The 12,903-nt window shown below is 48.2% G+C and overlaps 1 protein-coding gene across 2 annotated transcripts in view; it reads right to left on the reverse strand.

Moving 5' to 3' along the window:
• The window catches only part of SPTB (spectrin beta, erythrocytic), a 149,812-nt gene that overhangs the window by 62,383 nt on the left and 74,526 nt on the right, over positions 1 to 12,903 (reverse strand). For both annotated transcript variants that reach the window (XM_042989898.1, XM_042989897.1), the window contains exons 2-3: positions 5,291 to 5,443; positions 4,437 to 4,635 (exon numbers count right to left, since the gene is read on the reverse strand). In XM_042989898.1, coding sequence (XP_042845832.1) covers positions 4,437 to 4,584 — 148 coding nt within the window. In that variant the 5' untranslated portion in view covers positions 4,585 to 4,635; positions 5,291 to 5,443. The remainder of the gene's footprint in view (positions 1 to 4,436; positions 4,636 to 5,290; positions 5,444 to 12,903) is intronic.

Genomic DNA, 12,903 nt, shown 5'->3' on the forward strand with positions numbered 1-12,903 from the left:
TTTGTTTTAAAAGAATGGCTCTGGGGGTGCCTGGGTGACTCAGTTGGTTGAGTGTCGGACTCTTGATTTTGGCTCAGGTCATGAGATTGAGCCCCATGTAGGGCTCTGTGCTGATAGTGTGAAGCCTGCTTGGGATTCTCCCTCTTTTTCTCTCTCTCTGCCCCTCCCCTGCTCATATGTGTGCACACTCTCTTGCTCTCTCAAAATAAACATTAAAAAAAAAAGCAACAAAAAGTGTTCAAAGGATGGCTCTGTGTTAAATGGGCCACAGAAGATGATGAAGGACACGTTGAGCCATCTCCTCACAGATCATCTCAAGAGGCCCTGCATTGCTCTCTGTACCATGACCTTCCAGATGCCTCTGTGCTCTGAGGAGCTGGAAGTCATGCAGTAGGTGGCACTTGGGATGCCCAGATTTCAATGTGAGTGCATGGGTAAGGCAGGGGAGGCCAGGACACAAGGTTTTATCTTTTGGGGGCATCTTTCTGTTGCATTCCTCCTCTGCCACTTACTTGGGCCACACCTGCCCCAAGTCACTGGGGTACACAGCCAGGTGCAAGAGGGTACACGTGCAGGCAGAGGACCCTTCTGGGATGAGGAGAGAGAGCACCAAGGGCAGGCATTCTGGCTGGTAAATTCCCTGCAGCCTGCAGTGCTTCATCCCTCATCCAGACAGCCACAAATGTTTACCAAATGGCTCCCAGTATGAAAAGGGGGGAGGACAGGAAAGGGGGTGTGAGTGAAGATGAGGGTGGCTCTAGGAGACACTGGAAGCCTTTCTACCGAAACCTGAAGGCTGGAACTGCTTGGAGGGATTAGAAGGTGAGCTTTTCAACTGCTTCCCTTCCTCTAATCTTTCAAAGCAGGTCCTAAACGTAGGAAGGTACCAAAGGCAGTCATCAAAGCAGAGAACGGCCCCTGTTCAGGAAGAAGCCTCAGGGTGACCCATCACTTAACCTCCTCGAGTGCTGCCAGCTTTAGAGCCTGACACTGAGAGCTAACATCTGCCAGGGACCTACTGGGCAAATATTCCTGCTGGGCCCCCACCCTTTCCCTGGGCACTGCCGAGGTCAAATCCATCCCCTATTTGCAGGAGCCTTCTGCAGCACTTTCCTGCCCACCTCCCCCTTCATTTCAGTCAGGCTGACCCACAGTGTCAAATCCACAGTGATTCATTTGGAGAGAGGTCAGGTATTTGTATACCAATGTGGCAGTCTCCACACGGAATAACCAGATGGTTTGTTTATTTCAGTCCAGGGAGGAAGAGCTGGGAATTATTTGAAAGGCAAAATAGGGAGTATTTCCTCTGGAGCTGAGAGGAAGTTGACTTAAGGGGCAGAACAAAACGGAGTCCTGTTAACCAACTGCAAGATTTCTAACCACAGGTCACTATGTGGAGAAGGACCCAGAGAAGCCACACCCGGAAGGACATCTAACCAGCCTCATCATCCTTTGGTTTCTTGGTCCTTCCAGGTCACCCAGCTGATGGCAGAGACACAGCTGGGATCTTGGCTGGGCAGCCTTAAAGAGAAAGATCTACACAGCATGGGGCTTCATCCCTGTGGGCACTGGGTCTCTGGAGACCGAGCCAAAAGCCACAACACAAGCATTAGTGGAGTTTCCCCTGGTCCCTGGCTCCTTCTTCCAACCCTGGCCTTCAGAAACAAAGGAGGGTGGGGTTAAGAAGGAAGAAACTGGCCCTGGAACAGGTCAGGATAACTGGAACTGTGACTGATGATCATGAATGTCTGAAGTTAAAAGAAGGGACAGAAAGATATTACTAAGATTTCCTGTAAATACTAACATTCACCTAGTATTTTATTACTAATAAAAAACTTTCATAAACTTTATCTTACTTGATCTTCACAAGACCCTTGGGGAAGAACTACTGTCCCCATTTTATAAAACAGGAAATTGATTCAACCATCCTCCATACTAGTAGCATTAGAGGGGACAGTAATGCCTTCCTTGCCATCATGTGCTTAGGTGTGGGGGAGTGGCTGTGGAGAATGCAGAAATGATAGGAACTAGAGGTGCTTCTGCTTCCTCAGCCTCTTTGGAAAGGCTGCCAAGGCAGCCCCAAAGACAACACTGAAGAGAAAAACATCCAGAAGTTAAAACTGAGGGAGACAGACAGCCCCTTTCTCTGCTCTGTCTACCCACTAGAACGGGTCCATCTGACCTCTCTACTTTGGACGCTCCCACAGCTTTCGCTTATCCCACAGCTCACTCAGAGTGGACTCTCAGTAAAGTCAGTAGACTGACTTAGGTTTCTGTTTGTTTTTTAAAACCCTGAATGGATCCTAAACTTCCATGGTTACTTGTTAGCCAGATGTTCTAAATTGTTAAGGTCCAGGCATGTAAGTCTATATGCTCGGTGGTCCCCCTCTCCCTGGGGGTAATTCAGATTCTCTGGTAGACGAGATGCAAACTCTTGGTGAGACACAGGCAGGGCTGTGGAACTTTTTTCTCCAGTAACCTGATCAACTTACTTTCACCAGTTTTCTAACCTGATCATCAGACCTGGCTGCCATTCATATAGTCCAACTGGATAAAGTTGTACCCCACCTGCTTGTCAAGATCCCATGCACCCTTCAATTCCTGAGGGCCTTCTCCACAAATGAGTCCCCGATTCCTGAGTCTCCTCCTTTGCTCTCTCATTGCTATTTAATTATATGCCTTTCCTACAGTTCTTCTCTAATTGTACTTGTGCTAATTCATTATGAACATTGTTCATTTCCCTAGTGGATCATAAACTACTTACAGACAGATACTGTGTTGAATTCATCTCCGTGGTTTTCTCTGTCTGGTCATGGGGTTAGCTTTATACATAGTAGGGGTACAATAAATAACTATTAAAATGGAATTTTCCTCGGTTTCTTAAAAAATAGGGTATCTGTAAAACATATCAAAGGATCCCTGCACAAAGACAGTCCCACTCCTCATACTGTCCTTTGACAAGACATATGGAAAATGGAACCCCTCTCCCTCCACCTCTATCACCAGGGTCAATGTAGTCAGGCCCAGCTGGCACGCAGATAGAAAAAAGGTAAAACCAGACTGGCAAGACAAGGGTTCCTAGTTTGCTTATTTAAAGAGGTTAAGATTACATAAGCAAAGCAAGGAATGAATTAGTGCTATTATCTGTCCTCAAGGGAAACCAAGGAAGGAATTTTTAAGGGTAGGGAATGCAGAGGAGGGGGTGAAGGAAGAAGAAAGGGAGTGTCTCACAAGAACAAGAACACAAAAGCTGATGGCTGAGATGTGAGTGGACTCCCCATCACGACAAGGGAATGAGACACCCCATTCCTTTTAGTGTAAGGTAAGCCCAGCTACTCCTAAGGTGAAAGGTCACTATGGTTCCCCTGCTCATGACTCAAGGTTAGCTGAAGTTGGAGGCATCTGAGAGCAGAGTGGAGGGAGAGAAGGTAGAAGAATACTACTAGAAAATTCAGATAGGGCCACTAAGTGATGATGGTACACTGGGAGAATCGCTCCAGAAAGTGCTTATGGGCGAGTCTGGGTTCTTCTTACAAGGTGAAGATGGGGAAAGAAGTCTGATTTGGGTTAATAACTGGTGGAGCAGATGATGGAATCTACCCCCAGCCCTCCCACCCACACGCTATCCCACAGAACTCAAACTTTCTTTATTGGCCAAGGACTTGGTACCCGAATATAGCTACCCTGGGCCAGGCTCCAGGGAAGCAGTGGTCACAGGGGTTGGCGGGAGAAGAAAAAAAAAAAAAAATCCCAAGAATCATATCCCAGCCAGCAGGGGGAGGACAAACTATTTCTGCTGGAGATTTAAGATCTCCCCCTCCCTCCCCTTCTCTCTCTCTCTCTCTGTCACTCACACACACACACACACACACACATGCACACGCACACACACAGAAATCTACTATGAATCTAAGTAAAAATCTAATTCCAGTTTAAGGATAAGAGGTTTAGTCTAGAAAATCCTGCTTCCTGAGCCAGTGTGGGGAGGATGTTACCTGTTCTCAATGTCCTATCAAATCACACTTTTCTTTTAGGACAACAGAGAGGAGGATGATAATTTCTCTATCCAGAACCAGGCAGGAGATTGAGGTGCATAATGAAGCTGCACACCCCTCTGCCTGGCCATCCAGCCCCTCAGACACTCCTTTGCCCAGACTCTCTCTCAGTTCTCACTTTGGCCACAGGTCACTCAGGACAGAGGCAGAGGGCAGGGCCCACCTGGCACCACCTCCCACCTGGGATGAACTAGGGCATGCGTGGGAGCCTCTGCTCCCTCCCAGCAGGGCCAAGTCTCCCTGAGCCATACAGCCATGTCTCCATCACCTCCTGCCAGGGCTCACGCCAATGCACGCAGAAGGCTGACCACAGGCAGGGAGGGGACTGAACCTTGGGACTATGAGACCGGCTCCTCTAACCCCCATGGCCCCAAATGGTACCTGCCAAGGCCTTGATCCGGGACCTCTCAAAGAGCCTGGCTGAGCTGTTGTCATTATCCAGCTCATCGTCCGGGGCATCCCAGCGGGCATTGATCCGGCTGTACGGTGGCTGGTTGCCCACGTTTTCAAACTCCGTGGCCGATGTCATGTCAGCAGGCTCTCAGCAGTTGTGCCTGCCTCAGTCTTCATGGAAGGGTCCCTAGGGGGGAACAGCAACACAGTCAGAGGGTTAGCTACCTCCCCCTTGGACTTTTTCTCAGGGGAAACTTATTCGGAGCATCCAGCAGGGGTAGGTCCTTGTAGGAGGAGCACACCGTGCCATCTGCTGGGCCATGCTTCCCACCTGGGGTCTCTGGGTTATAGAATATTGCAGCAGCAGCAGTCGCCGCCGCCGCCACACTGTAACGGCGACAGTGGCGGCAGGGATGGAGAGCTGCAGGCAGAAAGGGTCAGGACGGCCAGCAGGTGGAGACGTCAGTCGCAGCAAGCCCGCTTCCTCCAAACCTGCGGCTGAGGCAGCTGTGGAAGCTTGGGAGCCGGAGAGGGGAGGCTCTCCTGGGAGCCAGGGGATGGGCGGGGTGGGGGATGGGGGTGGGGTGGGGAGAAGAGCAGCTCAACCCTGTGGACTGGACCAGGACCAAACCTGGACAGGAAGGAGAGGTGAAAAGTTGGAAGTTGGCTGAGTCCCACTCAAACGTGAATCAGTGGGGAGAGAGATGAACAGGAGATGCCACTGATGCCACCAGCCCCAGCAGCTGTGCTGGGGAAAGTGTACTCCTCTCAGAGGCTGCCCAAGATCCCTCCCAGAGCTTTCCCAGCAACAAATATTTAGAAAGCTGAGCTCTTGGTTTTACCTTCTCTGAAGTGCAATCAGGTGCGTGGACAAGGTTGAATCCCAAGACAGACCAAGGCGCCCAGATGAGACTGCTGTCCTATCAAGGCTGTCAGCATGATGGTGGGGGTGGTGGCGAAGGGCTCCCACGGACAGCGGACCTGTGCGTGTTCATCTATGCAAGGTACATGGGCATCAGGAGCACTGTGTTCTTACTTGCCTGTCATTTATCATGTTTGCTCATTCATTCATGATTGACTAAAATATGTACCAAGGCCCAACTAGAGGGCAGACACTATGCGAGGCAATTCTGAGTAAGACAAGAGGTGCCCTGTCCTCATAGAATTTATATTCTGGCCGTAAGGCACCCAGTGAAATAAGCAATTATAGTAAGGTGTGCTGTGTGCCACCGCTGGGAAAGAATAGGGAATTGTGGGGTCTCATGGCAGGGCTAGATGTCAGGATAAGGGAAGCGTAAGGTGGTTCCCAAAGGAAGCTCAGAAACATTCTGTGAAGGGATAAAGGGGCAAGTCCAAACAAACGGTATAAAGAGCAGGTGCAGGGTTCTGAAGGTGAGAAAGACCGTGGCAAAATTTAGGAAACTTACAACGTAACTAGAGGGTGAGGGCAGAGTCAGGGAGACAAGGGAGATGGGAGACTAGAGGTGCAAGGCTAGGGCCTGAATGTTGTGGGCTTTTGGAAAATGACTATCTTTCATTCAGCCTTAATTTCCTCTCCAGTACCTGCCATTCAGGCATCTCCCCAGGGAACTAAAGGGATTCCAAGATCAAGTCTATAAGATAGGACAGGGAGCCCAGAGCCTTCATATCCAAGAGAACAAAATGGGGTGGGGAGGCCATGAGGCAGACAAATGACAAGTGTGGACAACCAGTGAGCTGTGAAGTAAGCCACTTCCTCTATGAATGTGTGCACACTCACACATTCGTATACATACACCCCAGCACACACACCAGTACTGATATCCCACACACACACACAAACAGATGCATGTTTGATGAAGAAATGATGCAAGCTCACCAATCCAAGTGTAAATGCAGTGCTGTCGCCCTTATTTTTCAGACACAGAATCACTCCAGACTCCTTTTTCCCCAGTCCAATTAATCAATCCCACCACATCCCTTCGAGGTAAGACAGGAGCCAGAATTATCCATCTTAATTGCACAAGGAAGAAAACGAAGGCCTAACACAGGATGAGGGCTCCCCAAGGTCATCTAGGGAATTACTGCTATGGCTAGGGCTAACGGCCAGGCTGTAGCCTGATTCCTCCCCTTCTACCAGGCAGATTTTTAGGGAAGCAGATTCAATTTAGGTGAGAGAAGAACATGGCACACGGGGACAGAAGGTATTCCCCAGTGTCCAGGACTTGACAAAGGTGTTTGCTTCTCAGGGAAGGGGAGATATAAGGTGGGGAAGCCAGTCATGACTCCAAACAAAGCATGCCCTGCAATTCCAGGCCTGTGCCCAGGAAGACCCTCATCCCTTACACAGCCTATCATCTTCCACAAATGGACACACGAGTTCCATGGCTGAGATTTCTCACTCAACTGCTTGGGCAAAGAGAGCTGGGAAGGACTCCATCCCGCCCATGCCTTCCCCCCAACCCCTGCTTCCCTGAAGGGGAGTGACTGCTGGCTCCCAGCTCCAAGCAGGACAGAGACTGACAGGCTGACCACCTCCTGCTGGCCTGCAAGCCTGTCCAGTGGCCCCTGAGAAGAGCCGAGCTGCCAGACGCAGGAGGTGAGGTAAGATCAGATCCCGCTTGCAGGAGGTAACCGGACCCTGGCTCTCCTTCTTGTCTTAGGCTATTTTTAAGAGCGGCTGAGAGAGGCCCAGGCCATGGGCTGGTGGAGGGCGGGGGGTGGGGGGGGGGGTGGGGTGGTGGTCAGTGAGATTACCTTTGCCATGGCTCCGTAAATAAGTCTGCCCCAGAAAGATGAGCCTGAGCAGGCACACCAGCAGGCCCAGCATTCAAGACAAGATTGATGGCCCTGGGTGCAGAAGAACAGCCACTAGACAGCAATTCATCCTGCTTAAAAACGCCATGCCTCCTGCCACCGTGGCTCAGAGAAGGGAGCGGTCAGGCAGCGGCTTGGCAGGGAATGTGATAAAACTCACATGTATGTCTAAATACACAAGTCTAGGGTTTGGGGTGAGGGGGTTGTTTTGTTTTTAGGAGGTCAGGTCCTCGAAGGCAACCACCAAGGAAAAAAGATGCAGAAATGAAAGGGAAGCCCTCTTCCTCTTGCCCCATAGCTGTGCCCACCCCGGTGGCCTGCCCAGATGGCGTCCCTTCAGAGCCAAGGGAGGCGGGGGTAGTGTGCTCGGTGGTTTAGCAAGGGGAGAATCTCACAGAATCAGGTGTGAGAGGCAGAAGAGAAGAAAATCTTAAAATGGGAAAGCTACAGATGGTTATTCCAGGAACACAAAAGCAGAAACAAAACCCCAAACAAGGCCTGGAAGGTCATGGAAATGACAAGTTGGTATCTGAGGGGAACCTGAGGGTCAGGTAATCCGGTCACATTTTTTAGGATATAAGTCATCTATGCATCTAGAATGGGCCTCCATTAAGTATGAAAGACAGCAAGCACCTGGCTAACATTAGACCTTAAGCTGCACCTCACCCCACTGCCAGCAAACCCAGGAGAAAGGACATAAGTAGCTCCTTGTCATTTTACTCCCCAGTTCACCCTCAAGTTCCTAAGAAGCTTCTCCCAACCCACCAGACCCTTGTCAAAGCGGAGGTGGGGCTTCTCTGGCCTGTGTGACTCTGCCTGGGAAAGCCCACCTTCCCTGTCCATTTGCCTATCGCAGTGGGGCAGGCCTGTCTCCCAATGTGCAGTCCAGAGGCTCGCCCTCACCTGCTGGACTTCTGCCACTAAGGCCAGGTTATATTTTGATCAGCATGGGTTCCTAGAAGACTTGCCCACAGCTCAGAACGGAAAAGCTCATCGGATCGTACAGGGCACTCACTCACAGAAGGAGTGCCTGCTTGGTAAATGGATTTCACAATATCACCGCCACAGCTCATAGCTCCACCCTTCACATTGTGCCCAGGACCTCATCCGCTTCCGAGGTCGGGTGTTAGTCTCAGAATCTCAGCCTCACATGCTATGCCCAGGTAATCCCTGGGGCAGCTGGGACCCCAGCAAGTGGCAGCAGTGGCAACAGCAGCAGCAGCTGCTTCTCCCCCCGCCTGCAGGGTGCTGCCGGAGCCCTAGCTAGAGCTCGCTTCAGGCTTCCTGCAGCACTGAGCAGGAGGCTGGATGCACTGCCCTTTTCTTCCCCACCCCATCTCCTCTTCCCTGGGCTGCTTAGATGAGAAGCAACAAAGCCCAAAGTTCTACTTCAGGAGTGGGAAATGGGGGAGGGGAGAACACAGGGTGATGCTGTTCTTCCTTCACAGGGTCACAAGTCACAGGCTGTTGCAAAGGCTTAGATGGAGTCTTCCTTAAACAGAGAATTTGGACCCATTCTACCTTTAACTTTCCTTCTAGTTTTAAGGTTGGACTTTTCACTTGCTTCCTATTTTGTCCTGCCCCTTGATGCTACGCCAAACCTGCTTTTAACATATTTTGATACTATGGCAATCCAGGTCAGGAGATTAAATCCTGAAGTCTCCCTGGTAACTTTCCTGCCAGTGCATTTACTAAAACAGAACACCCTCCTACTCCATCTGATCATAATCTCACTGCATATTCCCAGATACCTTAAAGAGCAAATACATACTAAAACAGCGTGAGAACCAATGAGACGCCCAGTACAGAGTACACTAAATCTATCTTAAACCTTAATCTCCTCCCACCCCCAAGCTCTAGTCTAGCACCTCCAACTGTCTACCAGATATCACTACCTAAAAATTATAGCTCAGTCTCAATATGGGTAAGTCTGAGAACATGGTTCCTATGACAGAACAGGGGAGTTTCTGGACCATGGGGTGACAGTGAGGCCCAGTGAGGTAAGCATGACACCTGTGGGTGACTTTTCCAGCAGAGGGGGACACCACTGGCAGTGCCAGCACCAAGCTGCTTCCCCTCCCCAGAGCACATGCTGCTTTTGCACACTCTGCAGTTCCCATCCCAATCTGCCCTGGCCACCAGTCCATCAGTGGCAGAGTATAGTTAGGTGTTCTAAAAGGGTCAAGATTCCTATACAGGGTTGCCACCTTCAAGGATCCCCATGTACTTGCAATACCCTGGCCATTCGAGTCCACAGCTGTTTGGTAAGGCCTTACCCAGACCCTTCTGCTCCAGCTTCTGTCACTAGGCAGGGACTTTAGGCCCACATGTCACAACTTGTCCACTCTCATCATGGAAAAATCTCCTACTAAGAACTGGCTCCAGTTATGCTGCAGCTGCTGGAATGGGAGTGGGGGTATGGTGGGATCATGATCCCAACAGTTCTTATAGGGATTTGGTTGGAGAACAGGTGCAGCTTAGCACTGATAGAGGGCTGATAGGGCAATCCCTACATCTTAACAGCATCTATCAGCACCTCACGTCCTACACAGAGGCAAATGTCCACTGGGAGTGATTAAAGAAGACAGGAGAAATGATACTTTTAGTATACATAGTTTTCAAAGACTATCCTCTACTGGGAATCTTGGGCTCAATATCTATCTACATTTACAGAAAACTGTTACAACCCAGTCCTACCTCTTATCTTTACTAACTCACTTCTTTCAGGATAACTACTGGCTTCCTCTCCCAGAATAAGTAATATTCTATGGTATTTGAATGAAAAGTTGAATGCCCAATTTATTTTCTTCCACAAAGACTTTTCCAGAATACTCACAGTGGCCTCTCTCTTGTTTTTTAATGGTTATTTTTGAGAGCGACAGAGACAGAGAGACAGAGTGTGAGCAGGGGAGGGGCACAGAGAGAGACAGGGAGAGAATCTGAAGCACGCTCCAGGCTCTGAGCTGTCAGCACAAAGCCTGAGGCGGAGCTCGAACTCATGAACCATGAGGTCATGACCTGAGCTAAAGTCAAACACTTAACCCACTGAGCCACCCAGGTGCTGCATGACCTTTCTCTTCTTCAGTGAAAATTGTCAGGGAGGTAGTAAGATCTCAATTTTGGAGGTGGTTAAAAGTAAGTTGAAATAATAGATTTGAAATAATCGTTGAGATATTTCTAATGAAGTAATTGATTCAGAAAAATATAAAAGAATAAAATAATTATATAAGTCAATGGAGAACTATACAATACAATCAAGCTCCCAACGCTTGAATTCACTGATGAATCTTAGTATCATTAAGAATAGGACAGCTAGATACTGGGTGTCTCCTGAGATGATACAATATGAAGGAAATCATGACCATTGACATTCTTGTCAAAAAAGTTAACCTCAATCTGATCAATCCTTAGAGTTAAGTTCCCATTACAGGAATTATAGGAAACCAAAAGACAGGTTAAATGACAACATGAGGAAGCAAGAGACAGACCCACAAGATGGGACATTCTGCAGACAACTGCCTCCACTTCCTCAACAAGTCAATGGCATTAAAACAAACAAAAAAGGAGGTGAAAATAGGAACTGTGTAGATCAAAAGAGACTTAGAGATGTAATAATTAATACAATGTGTACCTCATTTGGATCTTGATTCAAGGGCTACCAAAACACATTTGGGGGACAAACAGGGACATCTGAATTATAGACTCAATATTGGATGATAATCAGAAATTATAGTTAATTATGTTAGGTGTGATCATGGCATTGTGGTTATCTAAGAAAATAAATGTTCTTTAGAGATGCTGAAGAATGTACAGAGGGACAGGTCATGCCATCTGGGATTTACTTAAATATGCTTCAGCAAAGTGGGGAAGAGATGAAGTAGGAAGCCCCTAACTGCTGACTTTGAATGATTTACACATGGGGGGGTTCATGACGCTATTCTCTCTACTTTGGTTATATGTATGAAAATTTGTACAATAAAAATGTTCATTTATTATTAAAATTAAATTTTGTCAATTTTATTTAAAACAGTCATATGCCCTAGGTACAACTGGAACATAGAATAAATGTCAACTCCTTTACCATGCCCAGCGTGGTCTGGCTTCTGCCTCCCTCTCCAAGCTCATCTCCCCATACTCACTAGATGCAACCTGCAAACCTTTCAGTTCTTCCAACCTGCCATTTCTTCCCCAGTTCAGGCTCTGGTGCATGCTATGCCTTTGGTCTGGGATAATTTCTGGACCACCTTTGCATGTTTGGCCCTTCAGGTCTCCTCTTAGATATCATCCCCTTGTGGGAGACCTCCTGAGCACCCTGTCTCAGGTAAATCCTTTGTCAGCTTCAGTCTGTGCATCCTGCTTGACCCCTTCCTAGCACTCATCATAACAGTAATTACTCATACATCTATCGGTTTGTGTTTTTGCTTCCTCCTGCATAGACTATAGGTTCCTCACAGGCACCAGCCATGTCAGTCCTACTCATGATTATATTCCAGTGCTTAGCTTTGTGCTCGGGACACACGGTCATTAAATCAATATTCTCCTCTTAGGGACCTAAGCTCAAGCTCTGGAACCTCTTTAAACCCCTCTGTCCCACCATATTCCCTGATCCAAGCACTACTTATTAGGCACTTATTTATTCATCACCAAAGCCAGTCATTATGCCTCTTTACAGTGTCTTCCTTTTGTCATTCCTTTATGTTCTAAAGCCTCTATTTCACTTCAGGCCCTTATGACTTCCCACCTGGACTTGTGTAATGGTCCATCTCTGTCGAGGCTTGACCCCTTCAATCTATCCGGAATGGCCCTTTTCATGACTACTTGCCTCTACTCTGTAACAAGACCATCGCACAGTCTACCAAAGCCCCACACTGTCCAGTGCTGAGCTCATACTTTCTCTTATGCTAAGTCTGCTCCAACTAGGAAGGTACACACGTCTCCCAACCCCCACCACTGTGTCAGATGCCTCTACAACTGTATTTGTGCCACACTCCACATGCTGAAATTTAGGCATCTCTCCTCTCTCCTGGCAATTTAAAACAACTTTCAAACATTTAGAAGCACAATATACAACATCGTCCTGGAATCTGAGGTGAGGTCACCTTTCTCCTCCTACCCAACCCCATGGATTATTCACTGCCTGTACATCCAAGTGGAGAGGACAACGGAGATGGGCTCAGGGAATGCTGATGGTGACCTGTGCACAGACTTCCCCTTTTCAGTGCCACATCCTCCTGAATCTCATTGCTATTTTCAAGTGAGGCCAGATCTTCGTTGTCTCGCCTTCTGTCCATCCTTCCAATCTTGGGAGGAAGATGAATCTTTAGTTTTTTCTCCCATCCATCTTCATTTTAACATGCTCAAGTCTTTCCCATCTTAAATAAAACTCTTACTTGCCATATTCTCTTCCTCTCAGAGTCAAATTTCCTGACAAATGTGCCAAGAATATGAACAGGTGACTTACGAAAGAGGAAATACAAAAGACTAAAAGCCTATGACTAGATACTCAAGGTTATTACTGACCCAAAAAATACAGATTAAAGCAAGAAAGAGATCCTATAGGCAAACATTATCAAGCTGAATAATGTGAAGTGTAGATGGTGATATGCAGAGTGGGAACCTTGTACCCTGCTGGTAGGAGTGTAAATTGGCCTAGCCATTC

This window comes from Panthera tigris, chromosome B3 (assembly GCF_018350195.1).
Source record: "Panthera tigris isolate Pti1 chromosome B3, P.tigris_Pti1_mat1.1, whole genome shotgun sequence".
Lineage (NCBI taxonomy): Eukaryota > Metazoa > Chordata > Mammalia > Carnivora > Felidae > Panthera > Panthera tigris.